The 24,114-nt window shown below is 38.6% G+C and overlaps 1 protein-coding gene across 1 annotated transcript in view; it reads right to left on the reverse strand.

Moving 5' to 3' along the window:
• The window catches only part of EXOC6 (exocyst complex component 6), a 188,924-nt gene that overhangs the window by 98,832 nt on the left and 65,978 nt on the right, over positions 1-24,114 (reverse strand). The window contains exons 9-14 of the mRNA XM_062214680.1: positions 20,150-20,233; positions 14,356-14,402; positions 14,128-14,248; positions 12,608-12,679; positions 7,190-7,287; positions 4,000-4,105 (exon numbers count right to left, since the gene is read on the reverse strand). Coding sequence (XP_062070664.1) covers positions 4,000-4,105; positions 7,190-7,287; positions 12,608-12,679; positions 14,128-14,248; positions 14,356-14,402; positions 20,150-20,233 — 528 coding nt within the window. The remainder of the gene's footprint in view (positions 1-3,999; positions 4,106-7,189; positions 7,288-12,607; positions 12,680-14,127; positions 14,249-14,355; positions 14,403-20,149; positions 20,234-24,114) is intronic.

Consider the following 24,114-nt stretch of genomic DNA (forward strand, 5'->3'; position numbering starts at 1 on the left):
AATCTAAAAGCCATGCATTTACGTGTTGGCATTTGTTGCAGCAGTTAAGACACCATTTGGGACACCTACATCCCCCTAGAATGCCCAAGTTTGAGTCCTGGCTCAGATTCTGAGCCCAGCCTCCTACCGCATACGAAAGGAGGCAGCAGGTGATGGCTCATTTATTTGGCTCCCTGCCATTCACATGGGAAACCTGGACTGAGCTCCTAGCTCCTGGATTTGGCCTGCCCCAGCCCTGATTTTTGTGGGCATTTGGGGTAGTGAATCCAAAGATAGAAGATCTCTCTCTTTCTTTCTTCCCAGCTTTCAAATAAAATGAGAATGAATAAAAATGAAAACAACAGAGATTTATTTTTGAAAAAGAAAATTTTAAAGCTGCATGTAATTACTTGGTTATATGATACAAAATATGCTTAATTTATGTATAGAAGTATGACAAAAATTACAATGCATACAATTCACTTAAAATTCACTCTGGATAACTCCAAAGGGATCAAAACATAGGAAAGAAACCAGTGTTGAAGCACAGCAGGTGTATGAGTGCTTCCTTCAATGCCAGCATCCGTATGAGTGCCGATTCAAGTCCTGGCTACTCTACTTTCTATTCTGCTCCCTGCTAACATGCCTGGGAAAGCAGCAGACAATGGCCCAAGCCCCTGGGCCCCTGACACCCACATGGGAGACCAAAATGGAGTTCCAGGCTCCTGGCTTCAGCCTAGCCCAGCCTTGGCCACTGCAGCTCATGGGGGAGTGAACCAACAGATGGAAGATCTATCTGTCCCTCTCTCTCTCTCTAACACTGCCTTTCAAATAAATAAATCCTTTTTAAAAACACAGGAAAGAATTAAATTATAAAGAGTTGAAAAAATGACAAGTGAAAGGAAAAACAAGGATAAAGAGAATTTTAAAAGTTACAGGAAATATGACAATCTTCCCTCATGAGATCTGTTTCTATCCAGACACACTAGATAGGTGCAATGTGTATGTAACTGCATACATATGCATGCATTTACATACAAATGCACTCATGCATTCCCAGAACGACTGGAAATGATCTGTGTTGCTTGGAGTTTAAAGCACTTAGGAGCCAATTGTGTAGCCTTCCTTCCTATGGTGACAAGGAAGTCAAAAACATGCGATGGAGGTAGAATCACAAATGCAACTGTTGCTTTATTTCCTTTTTCTACTCTTTAGTTAAGATATTTTAACTAAAAAAAATATATAGTCCTACTTCAGGAAGAAATTTTCAGGTAATTACTACTTTATATATTTTTTATTCAAGCAAAGTAAAGTTTAATAGAAATATAGTTCCTTTAAAAAGTCACATGGGGGCCGGCATTGCGGCTCACTAGGCTAATCCTCCACCTGCGGCGCCAGTACTCCAGGTTCTAGTCATGGTTGGGGCGCCAGTTCTGTCCCGGTTGCTCCTCTTCCAGTCCAGCTCTCTGCTGTGGCCTGGGAAGGCAGTGGAGGATGGCCCAAGTGCTTGAGCCCTGCACCTGCATGGGAGACCAGGAGGAAGTGCCTGGCTCCTGGCTTCAGATTGGCGCAGTGCGATTTGGGGGGGGGGGGGGGGTGAACCAATGGAAGGAAGACCTTTCTCTCTCTCTCACTGTCAACTCTGCTTGTCAAAAAAAAAAAAAAAATAGTCACAAGGGGTAGCCATTTGGTGTAGTGGCTAAGTTGCTGCTTGGGATGCCTGAATCCCAAATCAGACTGCCTGTTTAAGGCCTGGCTGCTCCACTTCGGATCCAAGCTTCCTGCCACTATGCATCCAGGGAGACAGCTGGAGACAGCTAAAGTACCTGAGTCCCTGCTACTCATGTGGGAGATCCAGACTGAGCTCCAGGCTGCTGGCTTCAGCCTCATCCAGTCACGGCTGTTGTAAGCATTTGTGGAATGCTTCTAGCACATGGAAGAGATCAGTTTCTTTCTCCCATTCTCTCTCTCTGTCATTCTGCCTTTCAAATAAATAAAACTTCTAAAAAAAATTTTTAAGCCATAAAATAAAATGCTTCACAGTAACAGACATTTAAAATAAATTCTCCTGTGAAATAAGCCAGTCCCAAAGGGACAAATATCATATGTTCTCCCTGATCCATGACAACTAACTGAACACCTACAATGAAACCTGTAGAAGTGAAACTGACACTATGAGAAATAATGACTTGATCAGCCTTTGTCCTGGCTGTCGAGGAAAAGCTTATTATTTTATTCTTTTTAGTATTTTCTTGTTCTACTTAATACCATTGGTTGAACTCTTTAATTAATACAAAATTATTCTTGGGTGTTTAAATTTAACTGAAAATTGATTCCTGTTAAAAATAAGAGTGGGAATAAGAGAGTGAGGAGTTGTACAGTTCGGCACACGCTCACTCGGACTTACCCCTAATGGTAGAGCCAGAAATGTGCCATGGGACTCCAAATCCCATTAAGTTGGCATGTACCAATGCCATCTTACTAGTTAAATGATCAGTTTAAGTTCATAATTGATCACAAAGTTAGGATTAAGTGTCAAAGGGATCACATAAACAAGACCAGTGTCTGCTAATAATAATTGATAGAATTAAAAAGGAGAGAATGATCCAACATGGGAAGCGAGATACACAGCAGACTCATAGAAAGAATGGCAAATGCCCTAAACAGCACTCTGGCCTTAGAATCAGCCCTTGAGACATTCAGATCTGGCTAAAAAGCCCATGAGAGTTTCTCAGGCATGGAAAGCCAAGACACTGTGGCAAAAAAAATGACCTAAATGAAAGATCTCTGTGAGTGAGATCCCAGTGGAAAGAACAGGCCATCAAAGAAGGAGGTACCGGGGCTGCTGCTATGGTGCAGTAGGTTAATCCTCCGCCTGCAGCACCAGCATCCCATATGGGCACCAGTTCTAGCCCCAGCTGCTCCTCTTCCAATACAGCTTTCTGCTGTGGCCTAGGAAAGCAGCAGAAAACTACCCAAGTCCTGGGTACCTGCACCCGCATGGGAGACCAGGAAGAGGCACCTGGCTCCTGGCTTTGGATTGGTACAGCTCCGACTATTGCAGCCATTTGGGGAGTGAACCAACGGAAAGAAGACCTTTCTCTCTCTATCCCTCTCACTGTCTGTAACTCTACCTCTCAAATATATAAATAAAAAATAAAAGAAGGAAGTATCTTTCTCTGAAGGGAAGAGAGAACTTCCACTTTGATTATGGCCTTGTCTAAATAAGATCAGAGTTTGTGAACTCAGAGGCTTCCATAGCCTTGGCAGCTCATGACAAGAGCCTTGGGTGATTACTGACATCATAAATAAAGAGTGTCAATTGTTAAATCAACAACAGGAGTCACTGTGCACTTACTCCCCATGTAGGATCTCTGTCCTTAATGTGTTGCACTATGCGAATTAACAGTAAAACTAGTATTCAAACAGTTCTTTATACTTTGTGTGTCTGTGTGGGTGCAAACTGTTGAAATCTTTACTTAGTATATACTAAGTTGATCTTCTGTATATAAAGATAATTAAAAATGAATCTTGATGAAGAATGGGATGGCAGAGGGAGTAGATGGGATGGTATGCGGGTGGGAGGGTGGCTATGCGGGGGTGGGGGGGGAGAACTGCTATAATCCAAAAGTTGTACTTCCAAAATTTATATTAAATAAAAGTTTTTTAAAAAATAAAATTCTCCTCTCCCTAGAACATCCTCTTAATATACTGTAAGATATTCAACACAGGATATATCTAATGCAGAATCTACCCAATATTAGTAACACCTGCTCTGGGAATCTACCTAACATTTGGGACAGCTACTTTTAGTACTTCCAGGAAAGTCCCCTCTTAATTTCATCAAAGAAGTTGTAATAGTAACACAATCTTTAGAAGTTATCAAAATAAAATTTTCTCATACATACACACGAACCAAAAGAAGTAATTCCTACTTACAGTGTAAGGTTAATTTTATAAACTAATAAGCATCATTAATTTATTTTTAAGAAAATTCACAAATTATAAACTAACGGGTACCTTTTCAAGGTCTGGATCTTGGAAGGGAAATTTGCTGATGATAATTTTATATTCTTCTTCACTGACAATAGGAATGGGGCTATAATTATCTTCTTCAAAAATGTCCCTGTTGAGAAATGAGAATTGAAAACACATTATTAAAAAACATATCATTAGGGTGATATAAGACAATAACTTAAAAAAAACCCAACTACTACAAAAGCATTTCTTGTCAATTAAAGTTCCAAATAGGAAAGCATTATATAATCGTCTAAAATTCTGAAATTCAACACCAAATAAGTCTAGTTTTTCAAGATTCATACACAATCTCCTCTTTCTACTACTTTATTTTACATCCTCTCAGCACTTCAGTTTTTAGTCTAGAACATTCTCAATATGACAAAGTCTGGAAAACATTGTTATCTGTAACTAAAAGCAGGTCCTTAAGATGAAGAGTATTTCAGTCACACTTCTTGATAGTTGTATCTTGTGTCTTCTCTCTTCCCAAATAGATTATCAGTTCTTGAAGATCAAAGCAATGTTTTATATTTGTTTCATCTCTTTATAATGTTTTAACTAGAAAAACGACCTTTTATAGTTAGTGAGACAGAGGTATTTACTACTCATCAAATACCCATGTGCTTTCATACACAGTCCTCTGCCATTAGGCATGGCCATATGACTAGTTTGCAGTACTCAACTATGACTGGAAGTGATCTGTGTTGCTTGAGTCTAAAGTATTTACGAGCCAAGTATATAGTCCTCTTTCCTAGGTGACAAGGAAGACAAAAACATGCTAAAAAGGTAGAATCACATATGCAAATAGCCTGGATCTCTGTCAGACTTCCATGTGTGTAAGAAATAAAATTCCAGCCGGCGCCGCGGCTCACTAGGCTAATCCTCCGCCTTGCGGTGCCGGCACACCGGGTTCTAGTCCCGGTCGGGGCACCGATCCTGTCCCGGTTGCCCCTCTTCCAGGCCAGCTCTCTGCTGTGGCTAGGGAGTGCAGTGGAGGATGGCCCAAGTCCTTGGGTCCTGCACCCCATGGGAGACCAGGAGAAGCACCTGGCTCCTGCCATCGGAACAGCACGGTGCGCCGGCCGCAGCGCGCTACCGCGGCGGCCATTGGAGGGTGAACCAACGGCAAAAAGGAAGACCTTTCTCTCTGTCTCTCTCTCTCTCACTGTCCACTCTGCCTGTCAAAAAAAAAAAAAAAAAAAAAAAAAGAAATAAAATTCCAGTGTTCATTCACTGAAAAGTTGGGCATTCTGTTGTGACAGTATAACCCTCCTGTCCTAAAGGAGCTGCTATCCAATTATCAACTTTTTGTAAAAATATATATATATTTGGCCGGCACCGCGGCTCAATAGGCTAATCCTCCGCCTTGCGGCGCCGGCACACCAGGTTCTAGTCCCAGTCGGGGCACCGATCCTGTCCCGGTTGCCCCTCTTCCAGGCCAGCTCTCTGCTGTGGCCAGGGAGTGCAGTGGAGGATGGCCCAAGTGCTTGGGCCCTGCACCCCATGGGAGACCAGGAGAAGCACCTGGCTCCTGCCATCGGATCAGCACGGTGCGCCGGCCGCAGCGCGCCTACCGCGGCGGCCACTGGAGGGTGAACCAACGGCAAAAGGAAGACCTTTCTCTCTGTCTCTCTCTCGCTGTCCACTCTGCCTGTCAAAAATAAAATATATATACATATATATATATATATGTATATGTATATATATATATTTATTTATGTGAAAGGCAGAGTTAGAGAGAGAGAGAAATTCTCATGTGCTGGTTAACTTCCAATGCCCACAACAGATGGGGCTAGGTGAGGCTAAAGCTAGGAGCTGGGAACTCCATCAGGTCTGACATGTGGGTGACACCCAAGTAGTTGAACCAACATCTGCTGCCTCCCATGATGCACATTAGCAGAAGCTGAAGTTAGGAGTGAAGCTAAAACTCAAATCCAGGCAATAAAAAGTCATACAGATATTGAAATATGTTGAGTCCATGTCCTGTAGGCAAGTGGTTATAGCAAAAGTAATTTTCCTTTTTAGATGCTTTAAGATTCTTAAAAATTACACTTATTTATTTAAGAGGTAGACAGACACAAAGAGAGAGCTCCTACTAACCAATTTACTCCCTAAATGCCTGCAATGGCTGACAGCCAAGTTGGGAGCTGGAACTCAATTTAGGTCTCCCACGGGGGTGGTAGGAACCCAATGACTTGAGCCATTAACTTCTGCCTCCCAGGGTCTGCAATAGCAGAAAGCTCAAGTTAGAAGCTAGAGCCAGGAACTGAACCCAGGCATTCTGATATGGGATGCAAGTGTCTCAACTGCTATACTAACCACCTCTTTCAGATTTACAGTCTAGTTATACTGTTTGTAAAAATATAACTTACCCAAAAACAAAACTTAAAAGCTATAAATTTCAGTTTCTAATACAAAATACCTTTGAAAACTTATATCCTTGGAAGTCTCTTATAATTTATTGGGAAAAATTACAGTTATTAGAAAAGTAAGTATAATTAAAATTTTACTATATATAATAAAAGGCATTATGGAAAACAGTATGGAAGTTCCTCAAAAAATAAAAGATATATTTACTGCATGTTTTAGTAATTTAGTTCTGGCATAAACTCACAGGATCTGAAAGCAGGAGCTTGAACATAATCTATATTTCCTCATGTTCACAACAGCATGCACCAAATGTAGAAACAACTCAAAAGGCCATTGGAGGATGAACAGATAAGCAAAATGCGCTATATACATGCAATGGAATACTATTCAGCCTTTAAAAAGGAAATTCTGACACATACTACAATATGGATGAACTTTGGTTATGATATTATGCTAAGTAAAACTCTCCAGACACAAAAGGACAAATATCATATGATCCCCATCACATGAGGTATCTAGAGTAGTCAAATTTTAGAGACAAAGTAGAATGGTGGTAGCCAGGAACTGGGAAAAGGGAGAAATAAAGAGTTATTATTAAATGGGTACAGAGTTTCCATCTAGAAAGATGAAAAAGTTCTGGAGATGGCTGGTGGTAATCACTTCCACAATGTGAATGTGCTTAACACTACTGACCCTTCCATTGAAAAAGTACTTGAAACATTAAATTTTATGTTACATATATTTTGCCATAATATGCAAAATTAATTACTTTAGCATTTGAGAAACTTATTCATTGCATTAAGACATCATGGCTTAGACTCACCTGAAAACTCCAGCCCATTTCTTAAGCAGTGTTTCATTGTACTGATCTCTTATTTCAAATAAAAGGTCAAAGAGTCGATTCACTGGGAAACCATATTCCTAAAATTAAAAAAAAAAGCAAATAAACAAGTGTATTAAAATATTTATTAAAATCTTGGGTATACTAGAAAATCATTTGGAGGAAATCACATTGTATATATCATTCCCAAAGTATGAATGAATACATATAACCTTTTGACATTCTACTAGACAGCATAAAGTAAGAAAGAGGCCTAGAAGAGCTTAGTGGACTGGGATTATTCCCTTCTCTTTTAGTCAGAATTACATATTCACTTTAGAAAAGTATTAGAGGGACTGGTGCTGTGGTGCGGTAGGTTAATCCTCAGCCTGTGGTGCTGACATCCCATATGGGTGCCAGTTCACGTCCCGGCTGCTCCTCTTTCAATCCAGCTCTCTGCTGTGGCCTGGGAAAGCAGAAGATGGCCCAAGTGCTTGGGCCCCTGCATCTGTGTGGGAGACTTGGAGGAAGCTCCTGGCTCCTGGCTTCGGATCTGCACAGCTCCAGCCATTGCAGCCAATTGGGGTGTGAACCAGCAGATGGAAGACCTTTCTCTCTGTCTCTCCCCCTCACTGTCTGTAACTCTACCTCTCAAATAAATAAATAAATTTTTTTTTAAATTAGAAGACAGAAGTAGAGAAAAAATTCACAATTAGTAATCTACATTGTGTGTTGGAAATGATGCCTAAATAGGGCACAAGAAGAAAAAGGAACAGATTCTATCTAAACATGCTGGCTTCCTTTTGCACCTTCAACACTGACTTTGTTATTCAGGGAAGATTTAGATCTTTCCATAAAACACAGACTCTGAAAGTTCATTCTTGCTCAACTCCAATTCATTGAAAAATTACCCATGTCATGACCAACATTTTCTCTCACCTCAAAGGGTTATCTGATTTCCTCTCCAAGATTTATCTCTTCATCTTTCTTCTTGATCCTATCTCCAGTAGGAACTCTCCATGGATTATCTGCTCATCCTATTATGCTACCACATCCCCCTGGTTCCTTTCCTTTGGCTAAATAAACATGCTAAATTGCCTATCATTTTAAAACTAAGAACAACAAAGTCTTCCCTCAGTTTTCTTTGACCACCAGCTCTCTCCCTCTGTCACTACTTTCATAGCCAAACATCCACACAATCTAATTCCCAACTCCTATTCGTTTGTTTATACTGTTCTCAAAAATGTCATAGATTATCTCCTATACAAAATTAAATGATCCACTCTCCCTGACCTCTCTTTCTTGAAAGTCTTCTGCTTTGAATTGTATAAGGTCACTCACTCTCTGTTCTTTCACTTTTATGAACGGTGCTTCCAGTTTCCTGTTTAACCTCTATCCATATTCTTTTTCTCTCTAGGGCACTCTCAATTCTAAGAACTTTAAACACTAATTTTCATGATTATTCTGAATATGTATCTCTAGCCAGACTCCTCTAATTTCTAAATATTTAATTCCAACATCTTTTAGGTGTTTCTACTCAGTTGGCTAAGAAAGCACCTCAGTTACATGAAGTATTTCGTCTTAGTTCCTATCTGTGATAATGGTTCTATCATCAATACAATTTATCAAGCATGTCCCTCTTTCAAAAGACTGCCAGACTCTCAAAATTACCACTCAAAAGCATGAATCTGATAATGTCATTCCCCTGGTTAAAAACTACAAAATGCACACAGCATTACACCTTTTTTTGAGTTTGTCTAGCAACTTCGGTTTTCACTAGAGAGACTCCAGTAAAAAAACAAACACAAAAAAATACAGAATGTTATTAAAGTCCCACAAAACCTGTTACAATCTGCTACATCACTGTTATTTGCCCTTTCTTGCTCAAAACTACATACTACACTATAGTTTAAGTGCCATTAAGCAGTTCAACCAGTCTTATAGTCACAATACCATACCTCCATCCATATTTTACACATGTTAGCTTATTTTCCATTAATATCTTTTCTTTCTTAACTACTTGCTGAATTCATTCTTCAAAACCCAGTTCACATCTCAATTCTTTATATAACCTTCCCCAACTCTTGAATCAAAGTTAGTCTTTCCATCTTTCATGAGCCCCAAGCTCTCTAACAAATTGCTATATTATCATGCCTTCTTAAATACCTTATTAGTTTACAACTGACCTGTGAATTTCTTGCAGTCAAGGAATTTTATGTTCCTACTAGCTTACTGATTTTAATATCTCTATCATTTTACATGTCAACTAACTACTAGAATATAAGTGGATGTTCAAAAAGTGTTAACAAATATATCAATAAATGTTTACTTTTGCTTTGCCTAATAGGTGGCAAGCAGAACTACAAATATGCCAGTGTCACTTTTAAAGCATTTATTTATTTACTTATGTGAGAGACAGAAAGAGAGAGAGCAATCTCCCTTTCACTGGTTCATTCCCCAAATGCCTGCAACAGCTGGGGCTGGGACAAGGCAGAAAGAAGCCAGGAGTCAGGAACTGAATCCAAGTCTCCCACACAGGTGGCAGGAACTCAACTACTTGAGCTGCCTCCAAGGGTCCATATTAGCAGGAAGCTGAAGTCAGGAGTCAGAGATGGGTATGGAATGCAAACATCCTGATATGTGACAAAAGCATTATTTTTTTTTAATTTTTAAAAATTTATTTATTCATTTTAAAGGCAGAGACAGAGACAGGCAGAAAGATAAGAGAGAAAGAGAACCTCCATCCACTACTTCACTCCCCAAATACCCAAATCAGCCTGGGCTGGTCCAGGGAAAAGTCAGGAGCTAGGAACTTGCTGCCTCCCAGAGTGTGCATTAGCAGGAAAGCTGGAATTGGAAGTGGAGTCATGACTCAAACCCTGACACTCCAACTGAGGATGAGACACCCAACTAGCATGTTAATTGCTGTGACAAATGCCTATCCTGATGTGGACATCTTTTTTTTTTTTTTTTTCAAATATTTATTCATTTATTTGAAAGGCAGAGTTAGAGAGAGAGGAAGACACACACAGAGATCTTTCATCCACTGGTTCACTCCCCAGATGGCCACAACAGTCAGAGCTGAGCCAGGTTGAAGCCAGGAGCCATGAGCTTCTTCTGGGTCTCCCACATGAACACATGAACAGCAAAGGCCTAAACACCTGGGCCATTTTCTGCTGCTTTTTCCAGGCCAGCAGCAGAGAGCTGTATAGGAGTGCAGCAGCTGGGACATGAACCAGTGCCCATATGGGATGCTGGCATGGCAGGCAGCCGCTTTACCTGCTACGCCACAGCGGCAGCCCAGATGTATGCATCTTAACCATCTTCTTAACCACAGTCAAATGCCTGCTCTTGTATTACATTTTTACCTTATTATTCAGGTCTTTTAAAAAAAATGATGAAACACTGACAATTCAGAAATAAAATTTCCTTAAGGTAGCAAAGTGCCAATTTTTAAAAACTAAATATTACGTAACACTTTTATTAGTTTTTATGAAATTATACCTTCTAAAGATTCAATAGTTATAAAATTAAAAGCCAGCTTTTATTAACTCAGTGTAAGAACTACCTAATAATAAGCACATCAATTTTCACTGCAGTGAATACACTATAGAATTTTTATATAAATAAGGACTGATTTCTCTTTTTCAATCTTATTTCAAGCAATAAAATAAAAAAGATACTTTGCAAGGATTTATGAAACCATCACTCTTGCTTTTCTAATGCCTCTTTTACCTAATTATTGCCTTTTACCATTCTTTGATTCTCTCTGAACCATATCAAATACTCAAGACTCAGCCATACTCAAGTGCCAGTCCGAGAACTATTAAGGTCTACAAAAAAGATAACAAGTTCATATCAGAATACAAATCAATGCTGGTACCTATATTGAGAAAGTCTTGCCTATATCAAAATACCAGCTGAGCTAAGCTAGACCTGTACTTAATGACAGTAATTTATACTCTAATGAAAGCTCTATTTGTTATGACCTCGCAAACTAGTAACATTTCAAACTAGTAACAAGCAGTTTATAGACAAATGGTTCCTGCATGACACTTTGGGTAGCAACCCTTTAAGTCATTAAGGATATCAAGAATTCCTCAAGTTACTTAGAAATGAGCACAACAAACTAAGGCAGCAGAAAATAAAACTGAGCACAGATCAATATTAGAAACACATTTATCACAAAATATACGGAAATGACAACAACCCACGCTATTCTGGTGTTGCATAAAGATAAATGAAACAAATAAAGATGTAAGGCAACAGAATAATTTACTAAAGGAGCTTGTCGAATCTTCTCCTAAGTTTAAGAATAAAGTAGACAACTGTCAATCTAGGATGCAAAGACTCTTGTGATCAAGCAAATAATTTAATCAGAATTTCCCAAAGCATATACATATGAAGTTCTAATCTAAGAGATGTTCTAAGGGAGAGGGAAGGAATGATCCAAAAGTCAAATATACTGGGAAAATACTGCATAGTCACCTCCCTTTTGGAACCTTGCAGTATAAATTTGCTCTGAGAAAAATGAAGAAATCTGCTTTACTCCACTTAACATTTCCAGAACACTTTTGAACATAAATCCTTTTCAAAAGCAGTATCTCCTATCACATTTGGGAAAATGCACCTGTACTGCACAACAAGTTCTTTCTAATCAGAAAATTCCAATCATTTAACGCAGGAAACAAAATGCAATCAAGTCTATCTGTGATCAAGGAGGGACAAGCTACAGGCCTTAAAGTTTGGACAACAAAAATAACAAGAACACTGAGATTTGAGATAATTTAATCTTATTTTCATAAGAAAAAAACTCAAAGAAATAAAGTGATTTTCTCAGTCACAGAATATATGTCAGACTTGAAATTAGGAGCAAAATCAGTGTATACAGATTTCAGTGTGTTTTCACATAAAGTATCACACTCAAAAATTAAATAATTCTGGAAACTATTAATTATTAAGCCCATTTTCACAAATGATCTAAAGCTCAGAGAACTTGCAGGCATGCAATTAGTCAACAATACAGGTGAAGAACAAAGTCAGGGTATGTGCTGTGTGATTCCATAACCCACTCTCCCTACCCCAAAGCAGTACTTAAGTCTCCTAATTTCTAGTTCAGAGTTCTTTTCACTACACCATTTGTTCTTTTTTTTTAATTGCAAAAATACTTTAAATATTCTAACTGAATGCTCAATATTTTAAAAGACGGTAATATTTCCTGAGCTCCCTTGAAGCTGCACAACTGGGAAAGTGACAGCATAAACAGCCCTAGAGAATAGATGAATACCAATCTAAAAGTCAGCATTTATTATTACTATGTCACTATCATTAATCCATAAGAAAGTCAATGAGCTCAGTCTATATTTTATATGTTTTCAAGTGCTCAAAATAGCCATTAGTTGAACATAGGTTATTACTTACTTGCAAAGTATCTGCAAATATTACAATGAGATTCTTCAGCTCCAAAACAAGATCAGGATCAGTGCAATAAGACTGAGAAAGTGGGGGTGGGTGTGTATGGTAGTGGAAACACAAACAAAAAACAATAGAAAATAAGAGTTACTTTCTCAAAATATAAGAAATAAGAACCTTAAATGTTTTCTTTTCATCTTCCAGATTTGTAATAAGTTTAAAATTTTGGTTAGATTCGGGGCTGGCTTGCTCTATTTAGTATAAATTCTTAGGGAGACATAATAATATGACATTTTTAAAGAGACTATCGGATACACAAAAAAATTTTCTTGAAATTTGTATACATTTAACTGGTCAAAATAATGATGCTTATATTTCTAAAAGTCCTTATTTTAAGCTGAAAACAATGCTTTATACAGAGACCATGTATTTTCATTATTCACTTTTTTGTTTATCCTCCATCTTAGGAAAGAGATACACTCTATTACTTTTTCCAATAAAATGACAATCTGAGAATTTTTTTAGTAATTAATAAAAACAAAACTTAATTTCAAAAGGATAGTGAAATTCACTGTCCTTTTAACAGCATTTAATATGGTTTTGAACATGATGAGATCCATTTTAGATGCTATAACTTCACAGTTGATGTCATGAATTACTAAAAAACACAGTATAATTATATATATTCAGAATTGACTTGTATATAAACCATGTTAAAACATAGTTATTAATAAGTTAGAAAAAGTTGTAGTTCACCAGTGTATCAAGAATCTGCATTCCTAATAAAAATGGAGTGCATATAATCCAAATTATCACCCAAAGAATTCTTTGAAATCTCTACTATAAATTATAAAATTATTATAAGCAATAGATTACAAAATTTTAAATATGTGGATATTTCACCGAAGGTAGACTACTAAAACTGTCTTATGGAAAAGTCTGCAGTGACCAATTATTGTTTTTAATTCTTTGCATAATACATTTATTATTATTGCCACAAAAATCATTAGAAAAATACTTGATCATTCAATTTTTATTTAAATTTTTAGAAATCTCTCATTATATAAAGGTTCATTATTTTAAATAAGTACAAATTTTTAAAATTGCAAAATTTTAAGAAATTCATAACTGTAGCATATTATTGCAAATTATAAACATCGAAGAACAAGTTCTACTGAATTTTAATGGTGGAGTTTATTTTGGAGACAAAGAATTTGGAATGATAATTAAAAACCCTTTCTTCATGGTGCTTTTCAGTGATCTAATGAAGAGGTCAGTTGAGACTAATGAGACCAGCTTAATTCTTCATTTTCTATAATGCTGGAATAAAATTGTCTTGGGAAGCCCCAGCCGGTGACAAAATCACAGCCTGGTATTACCAAACAAAAGCCTGACATTACTACTTTCAAATCTGATCAATTACCAAAAAACACAGAATGACAGAGGTAGTTTTCCTCTGACACTATGCAGCTCAGAAGTTCTTGAAGTAACTAAATTAAAATTTTAGTAACATAAATTGTCTGACTTACTGAATGAGCTCTTAGGACAGCAATTATCTTTGAGAGGGCCATGTTCCAAAGTTCATCAGTGTATGCCCTGGTTACTAATCCTTGAGTCACATGTAAAATGTGATCTTCCACCACAAAGAACCTAAAAAGAATAATTACCAACACAGCATGTGTTTAAAAAAATAGAGAACAATTATTCCCAGCAAGTAACATAAATTAATAATATTTATTTCCATATTAGATACATACCCTACAATTTGAGTGAAATATCTTCTATAGCCATCAACTGTTTCATGCTTTAAATGAAAGATAGAAATCAATTTAAACCAACCAGTAACATAAAAGTTCCAAGTCACTATAACTTTATTAACAAATATTTATTGAGCACCTGTTGTATAGTACATGTATTTTTGGGTGCCAAGGATACACTTGTAAATAACAAAAAATCCTTAGCCTTATGAAACACATATTCAAAAGGATACAGACAAGAAACAAGTTAAAATTTAAGTGTAACTTCACAATCTCCTTCCCAGTGGACTAGCTGAAGCCCTCATCACCTGTCACTTGAGCTATCACGAGATCCTCCTAGTCTTCCCAGCTTACAGTCTAGTCTCCATAAAGCTGGAGAATGGTACCTGTATTTTTAAAGGCTAATAATAGTTACTATTGGCAGGTAGTGAGACAAAAGGTAATGGCTTGCTTATAATTTTCTACCTTTACCTATTTTTACAATGATGATATATTACTATAAATACATTTGTAAGTTTTTTGTAAAGATTTATTTATTTGAAAGTCAGAGTTACAGAGAGACAGAGAGGGAGAGAGGAAGAGAAGGGGAGAGAGAGAGACAGAAAGAGACAAATCTTCCATCTGCTTGCTTACTCCCCAAATGGCCACAATGGTTAGGCCTGGGTCAGATCTAAGCCAGGAGCCAGGAGCTTCTCCCAGGTCTCCCATGTGGGCGCACTTTCGGCTGCTTTCCAAAGTGCATTAGCAGGGAGCTGGATTGAAATGGAGTAGCCAGGACACAAACCAGTGTCTATGTGGGATGCCATACTCACAATGGTAGCTTAACCTCCTAACACAACACTGGCCCCAATAAGTTTTTTTTTGTCTAACATTTTTACTAAACTCACATATCACAGAGCATTAGATTATCATACTGTATACATGAATACAGAAATACGTGGATAAAAATATTCACTTCAGAAAGTGATGCTCAAAGCTTCTATATTTTTCAACAGTGCTGAATAAAAAAACCAACTTTTTTTATTGCTATAATTTGTGAACTGAATTTATTTATTTTTTATTTAATAAATATAAATTTACAAAGTACAATTTTTGAATTATAGCAGCTTTTTCCCCCATAACCTCCCTTCTACCCGCAACCATCCCATCTCCTGCTCCCTCTCCCATCCCATTCTTCATCAAGATTCATTTCCAATTATCTTTATATACAGAAGATCAACTTAGTATATGCTGAGTAAAGATTTCAACAGTTTGCACCCACACAGACACACAAAGTATAAAGAACTGTTTGAATACTAGTTTTACTGTTAATTCGCATACTACAATACATTAAGGACAGAGATCCTACATGGGGAGTAAGTGCACAGTGACTCCTGTTGTTGATTTAACAATTGACACTCTTATTTATGACGTCAGTAATCACCCAAGGCTCTTGTCATGAGCTGTCAAGGCTATGGAAGCCTCTTGAGTTCACAAACTCTGATCCTATTTAGACAAGGCCATGATCAAAGTGGAAGTTCTCTCTTCCCTTCAGAGAAAAGTACCTCCTTCTCCAATGATGCACAACTTTTCAAGAGAGTTTTTAATTGACTATTTTGGCTAAGTCCTAAGTTTAATTCATTACAATATTCTTTCTTTTTTCTTTTATTTTTTTAGGCAAGATCAAGTTTTAGCAGGGCTTATTTTGCTCAGATATATTAGCAATATTTCACATAGTTTTTATACATCTTGAAGACAGAAAAACATACATATTGATTTAACCTCCCCTGTGATGGTCGTCAGAAGGCCAAAAATGTTGTGACTTGCCAACTTTCACAAATACATTGTTTCAGAACTTTATTTACATAAAGAACACATTTCAAGTATTTCATATATACAGTATTAAGCACATTATGATGTTTCCCACACTCCCTCCTTCCTTTCTTTTAATTTTTCCAATACCATGCTTTCAATTTACTTCATAATCACAGGTAAATCCTCCACTAAATAAAGAATTGAACAAGTAGAAAGCAGACAAACAACATTGTTCCACAGAAGTATAGACAAGGGCTATAAACAATAATCAAATGTCAAGGTGCCAATTTCATCCATATGCATTACATTTTTTGAACTCTATATATTTGCTATCACAAACCAGAGAAAACATGATATTTGTCTTTTTGGATGTGCCTTATTTCACTAAGCACAACAGTCTCCAATTGTATCCACTTTGTTGTAGAAGACAGAATTCAATTTTTTTTTTTTGGCTGGATAGTATTTCATCATGTATATATACCATATCTTTTTTTTGACAGGCAGAGTGGATAGTGAGAGAGAGAGACAGAGAGAAAGGTCTTCCTTTTTGCCGTTGGTTCACCCTCCAATGGCCGCTGCAGTAGGCGCGCTGTGGCCAGCGCACCGCGCTGTTCCGATGGCAGGAGCCAGGTGCTTCTCCTGGTCTCCCATGGGGTGCAAGGCCCAAGAACTTGGGCCATCCTCCACTGCACTCCCTGGCCACAGCAGAGAGCTGGCCTGGAAGAGGGGCAATCGGGACAGGATCAGTGCCCGACCGGGACTAGAACCTGGTGTGCCTGCGCCGCAAGGCGGAGGATTAGCCTACTGAGCCACGGCGCCGGCCAAAGGTCTTCCTTTTTGCAGTTGGTTCACCCTCCAATGGCCGCTGCAGCCGGCTCATCGCGCTGATCCGGAGCCAGGAGCCAGATGCTTCTCCTGGTCTCCCACGCGGGTGCAGGGCCCAAGCACTTGGGCCATCCTCCACTGCCTTCCCTGGCTACAGCAGAGAGCTGGCCTGGAAGAGGAGCAACCAGGACAGAATCCGGCGCCCCAACCGGGACTAGAACCTGGTGTGCCGGCGCCGCAAGGCGGAGGATTAGCCTGTTAAGCCACAGCGCGGGCCTATATACCATATCTAGAAAACGATCTATTTTGGTGAATCTTCACATACATGTAAAAAGCAAGTACTGCTTTTTTGGGCAGAGTATTCAATATATGCCATTTAGATGATAAATGCCATTGAGATGATAGCTAATAATGCTGTTCAAATCTTCTTTATCTGTGATATTCTGCAATTTCATTATAAGGTTTCTGAGAATATATTTCTTTTTATTTAAACTTTGGCTGATTCTGTAGATTTCTACTTCTCATTTGCCTCAGAAAAATTTCAGGAACATGACATTAAATATTCCACTGTCCTATTTGCTGTATCTTTTCTGAGACTCCAGTTAGACAGACCTCTCTGGATATTCTGTATCTCTCCTCTGGATTTTTTTTTCTTTTGCCTCTTTGTGAAGCTTTCTGGATAATTTCTTCATATCAACTAAGAAAGAATTCAATATTGACAAACATATAAATAGTAATGGGGCTGGTGCTGTGAAGTAGTGGGTAAAGCCTCCACCTGCGGTGCCAGCATCCCATATCGGCGCTGGTTTGAGCCCTGGTCGCTCCACTTCCAACCCAGCTCCCTGCTAATACATGTGGAAAAGCAGTGGAGGATGGCTCAAGTGTTTGGACCCCTCCACCTAAGTGGGAGACCCAGAAGAAGCTCCTGGCTCCTGGCTTCAGTCTGGCCTAACTCCAGCCATTGTGGCCATCTGGAGAGTAAACCAGTGGATGGAAGATCTTTCTCTGTCTCTTTCTCTCTTTCTCTCTGCAACTCGGCCTTTCAGATAAAATAAATAAATCCTTAAAAATACAAAAAAAAAAAAAAAAAACAACCCATACAGATAGTATATTTAACTTCAGCTAATGTCTTTAATTTCTATATATCTGACTTGACATTTTTTTCCTATCTGTCCTTTCTTGATAGTTTCATAGTTTGTTATATTAGCAAGCTTGCCTTTTATTTCTTCAAACATATTAAGCAGTGGTATTTTATATTTTAATTTAAATATCAAGTTCTTTTAGGATCTATTTCTATTGTCAGTATTTCTAATGATTCTCACTTATTTGGCAATTATTTTTGATGATAAATTGCTAACTTTCCTTGAAAAAAAAATTTTTTTTTTGACAGGCAGAGTTAGAGAAAGAGAGAAACAGAGAGAAAGGTTTTCCTTTTCCGTTGGTTCACCCCCCAAATGGCCGCTAAGGCCAGCGCGCTGCGTCGATCCGAAGCCAGGAGCCAGGTGCTTCCTTCTGGTCTCCCATGCAGGTGCAGGGCCCAAGCACTTGGGCCATCCTCCACTGCCTTCCTGGGCCACAGCAGAGAGCTGGACTAGAAGAGCAACCGGGACAGAATCTGGCGCCCCAACTGGGACTAGAACCCAGGGTGCCGGTGCCGCAGGCAGAAGATTAGCCAAGTGAGCTGCGACGCCGGCCTTGAAATTTAACTAGATATTTCTAACTCTGAGATACAGTTTCAGAGATCTACATTTGTTTTTGCCAGGCAACTGAAGGAATTATCAGCATGGAACCACTCTAAATTAAATTTTCAGCTTGAGATTTGAATTTTTTGGACTAACAAGCAGAACAGATTTGGGTGGCAAATACATGTGACAAGCTGCTTGTTATGAGTTCTTAGATATATATCTTTCCCTGCTGTTTACTCAGCACCAACACTTGAGATAGGTAATTTTCCTTACAATATTTGTCAGAGGGAACACAGTGGTTTTTGGGTGATTTCACCTCTAGGTCATGCTAATAATGGGGCTTTAAATCCTTTGAAGGCTCAGCTTTACAGGAGGCAACCTCTTAACTGTACATTTACTCTGGGTGGGCTCTGGGCTTTGTTTTCTAAACCCCACATCCATGAAACTCATAATTTCCCCTTCAGCAGGTGCTCCTAGGATAAAAACTATTTCCACTGCTTCATTAAACCTATCGAATTTCTGCCTTCATTTAGCTTTTCCTGTTTCATATGTTTGTTTTATAGTCAGATATATTTAGATATAAATTACATAATAAAATTTACATTCTCATATGCAGTTTCTATAAGTTTCAACAAACACATCTACTGCTGTAACTATCATCAGGGCCAACATATACAACAGGTCCTCATTTACTTAGTTTTTGGCCTGATTATACTTTCTTGCTAGATCTTCAGTATAATGTTTTTAAACTTAAGATTTAAAACAATGTCTGTCCTCTTTAGTTGTTTTTTTCCAGGGAACAATTAAGGGATATAGTCCACCTTATTATCACTCTTTGACTTTTTTTTTTTTTTTTTTTGACAGGCAGAGTTAGACAGTGAGAGAGAGAGACAGAGAGAAAGGCCTTCCTTTTCCGTTGGTTCACCCCCCCCAAATAGCCGCTATGGCTGGCGCGCTGCAGCCGGCGCTGCACTGATCCGAAGCCAGGAGGCAGGAGCCTCCTCCTGGTCTCCCATGTGGGTGCAGGGCCCAAGCACTTGGGCCATCCTCCACTGCCTTCCCGGGCCACAGCAGAGAGCTGGACTGGAAGAGGAGCAACCGGGCCACAGCAGAGAGCTGGACTGGAAGAGGAGCAACCGGGACAGAATCCGGTGCCCCAACTGGGAGTAGAACCCAGGGTGCCAGCACCACAGGTGGAGGATTAGCCTAGTGAACCACGGCGCTAGCCCACTCCCTGATATTTTACATACATATTTACTTATCTTATTTTCAATTCATGTCTATCTTCCCTTTTACAAATGAAGCTCATGAAAAAAGAATCTTAACAATTTGTCCACTGCTACACCCTATCACCTAAACTAATGATCAGAAACAGCAGGCGCTCAATAAGTATTTACAGTTGAATAGTGACACAAAGTTTGAAGAAACTAAAGCACAATTAGGAAATAAAAAGTAACAACAAAACCAATTCAAAAACTTGACATACTTACCATACTAGACTGGGGCTGCAATACTAGTCTTGCTTGTTTCTTTCTTTGTTTTCGGTAATAATTTTCAAATGTTTCCTCATCACCCTAAAATAAAATCAGCAAAATAATGAATACAAATACACTCATACAGATAAAACAGATAATTCTTTATCCACTAAGAATCATTTTATATTTTCTAACTGGAATATAAATACTAAATATCACTTCACACTGAATGTCAACAACAGTTCTTTAGCACTATAGTACAATTAGGAAGAATAAAGTTAAGTTCAAACAATTTCTTATTTATCCAACTTACCCCTTAGGTTTTATAGATTTTTTTTTTTACTTTCAAGCCAAACTATGGCTCTCAGTAAGCAAAAGAAAATAAAGAGATTAGTTGTCAAAAGGCTGGATTTTAGCACTGTGGCATAGCAGGTAAAGGCGCCACCTGCAGTACCAGTATCCCACCGGGGTGCCAGTTCGAGTCCTGGTTACTCCACTTCTGATCTAGCTCTCTGTTATGGCCTGGGAAAGCAGTAGAAGATAACCCAAATCCATGGGCCTATGCACCTACAAGGGAGACAGACCCAGAAGAAGCTCCAGGCTCCTGGCTTCAGATCAGCCCAGCTCCAGCCCATTTGGGAGTGAACCAGTGGATGGAAGACCTCCCCCCGCCCCTTTCAAATAAATAAATAAATCTTTAAAAAAAGAGATGGCATTAAAAAAAAAGGGCTACATTTCTGCACATGTTTCACAAGGTGTGGCATTATCTAGAATTTTCTTCCATCTCCTACTTCATCTCTTACCACTTCTTAACTCTCAGTATATCCAATATACTGGTCTCTCTTTATTTCCTGGTTTTTGCATTAGGCTCCTGATGAAATACGCTTCCTGGATCCCTCGCCTTATATGATTTTACTCATCCTTCAGGGACTCACCACAGGTGTTATTCCCCTAACTTCAGAAGGCTTGTTATTTTTTTATGATCCAAAAGCAACCTGTACTTCCTCATCATAGCATGTATCATACTGAGCCGAAATTTCCTGCCACCCATATTAGAGACTCAGATGGAGTTCCTGCTTCCTAGTTTTAGTTTGGACTATCCCTGGCAGTTGCAGCTATTTGGGGAGGGAATCTACAAATGGAAGATCTTTCTCCCTCTCTGTCACTCTGCCTTTCAAATAAATACATATTTTTTTTAAAAAAAGAACTTTTAAAAACATATTTTCACTGAAAAAAAAATCTGATTTTCTTTATGCTTAAGTACCTACCAAAAACATGACTTTTTAAAGAAAATATTTATTTGAAAGGCAGAGTTACAGGGCCAGGGCGGGGGAGTAGAGAGGGCCCTAGCGGGAGAGACAGAGAGATCTTCCATTTGCTGGTTTACTCCCCAAATGGCTACAACGGCCAGGAGTCTGGAATTCCATCTGGATCTCCCACGTGGGTGACAAGGGCTTGAACACTCAGGGCATGTTCAGCTGCCTTCCCAAGTGCATTAGCAGAGAGCTGAATTGGAAGTGGAGCAGTTGAGACTCGAAGCAGAACTCATATGGGATGATGCCAGTATTGCAAGAGGCGGTCTGACCTGCTGCACCACATTGGCCCATGACTTCTTTTTAATGCTGTTTAAAATAAACTCATGGTGCAGAAATATTTTTAATCTAGATATCCTCTAGGGAATTTATTTCAGTTTTATGGGCTCAATTAAAAGAATTTTTAAAAATCTACAGTTCACTCATAAATTTTAATATGATCACTAAATTTTTTCAACATTAAATTTTTTAAAATTTTTATTTTATTTATTTGCAAGGCAGAGTTATAGAGAGAGAGGGAGAGAAAGAGAGGAAGAAACCTTTCATCATCTGGTACACTCCCAAAACAGTCATAATGGCCAGTGCTAGGCCAGACCAAAGCCAGGAGCCAGGAGCTTCTTGTGGGTCTCCCACATGGGTGCAGGGGCACAAGGCCTTGGGTCATCTGCTACTTTCCCAGGCCATTAGCAGAGAGCTGGACTGGAAGTAGAGCAGCTGGGACATGAACCAATGCCCATATGACACCGCCCATGACATACGCGCATATGTGTGTGTGTGTCTGCCTTTCAAACAAATAAAAATAGAACTTAAAAAAATCAGGTATGAGATGGAGGTGTCTCAACTTCTAGGCAAAACACCTGCCCTAGGTGTAACAGTATATTTAACTGCAATTAACCGTGAAGCAGGCAGAGGCTAGGTTCCACCAAAGATCACACTGTTATCTGTAGTAACATTGGAAATAAGGTTTCCTGGTGTCTAGTTTCATGTTTTATATTTTTTTAGACTAGATCAAAATGAAGTTATTAATTAATTCAGTGATTAAAGTGGCCTAAGTTGTGGTTTGGCTCTTTGACAACTCCCTTCAAGTTACATGTTCTCTTACAGGTTCTGGGTTTGGTAGAGAAGAATGGTTTTTGTCTTTGGTAGAGAAGAATGGTTTTTGTCTTTGGTAGGTTTTTCTTTTTAAGTTTTTATTTATTTATTTATTTATTTATTTGAGAGGCAGAGTTACAGAGAGAGGGAGGGAGAGAGGGAGAGAGAAAGAGGTTTTCCATCCACAGGTTCACTTCCCAAATGGCTGCAATGGCCAGAGATGGGATGATCCGAAGCCAGGAAACAGGAGCTTCTTGCAAGTCTCCTATGTAGGTGCAGGGGCCTCAGCACTTGGGCCATCTTCTACTGCTTTCCCAGGCCACAGCAGAGAGCTTGACTCGAAGAGCAGCAACCCAGATATGAACCAGCACCCATATGGGATGCTGCTGCCATAGACAGAGGCTTAGCCTATCACACCACAGTGCTGACCCCTCTTTGGTAGCTCTTAATCTTCTATCTTATGCAGACACAGCAAACTAAAATTAGCATCAATAATTATTTCTGTTATTTAGTATATCTCTGTTCTGGATCTGTATGGCTCAAAAGGACAAAGATCATTAGAGTGTGATTTATTATTCCTTCCCCAGTATTGCTTCTGATGTTTCATAAATATTTGTTGACCAGTAATTGACTCTTTAATGCCACATTCAGCTTTTAATGAAATATTTTTATAGCACTTTATCTTGATAGCTTATGTCAACAGGCACTAAGCCCTCAGGAAAAGAATATATATTTATCCTTGTGCAACAAGTGTTAAGCAAACAGACACTATATGAGGTTTCAGAATGGCACTTGCTGAGAGTGATACATTGGGTATTAGGTTGCATTTTACTGTCCATGATCAAAATTAAAGAAATAAAATCATGATTAAGATTAGGAAGTAAAATCATGATTAAAAAATCAAAAGTCAATGGTGGAGAACCAACAGAATTATAGAACACCTTAGACTTCACAGAATCAATTTTGTGATTGTTCAGAAACTATAAAATTTATTTTCTCAAATATTCAAAATAAACATTACTGAATAGTCTCAGAATCTGTCTTTATAATTAAATATATTAATTTATAATTTGTGATAATTTTAGTTCTTCCTATGTTATATCTTCATGATATGAAATTTAAAAATTCAAGAAAAACCACATTTGAAAAGATGTCAATTTTTTTCAATTCTGGCACTACTTTTTTCTTTTTTACTATGTTGGTGTGGTCTTACTATTCTTTGGACTTAAACGTTCATTAGCATAATAACTACACTTGATCTTAGCCAAAAGGCTGAGAAGCGATTAGCATAATAACTAATGGTTACATGTATGACCAAAAAATTATTTGGTAAGGCTAGTTTCTCTTTTTTTTTTTTAAAGATTCTATTTATTTATTTGACAGGCAGAGTTACAGACAGCGAGAGAGAGAGACAGAGAGAAAGGTCTTCCTTCTGTTGGTTCATTCCCCAAATGGCCGCAATGGCCAGAGCTGCGCTGATCCGAAGCCAAAAGCCAGGTGCTTCCTCCCCATCTCCCATGCGGGTGCAGGGGCCCAAGCACTTGGACCATCCTCCACTGCCCTCCTGGGCCACAG

This window comes from Lepus europaeus, chromosome 17, assembly GCF_033115175.1.
Source record: "Lepus europaeus isolate LE1 chromosome 17, mLepTim1.pri, whole genome shotgun sequence".
NCBI lineage: Eukaryota > Metazoa > Chordata > Mammalia > Lagomorpha > Leporidae > Lepus > Lepus europaeus.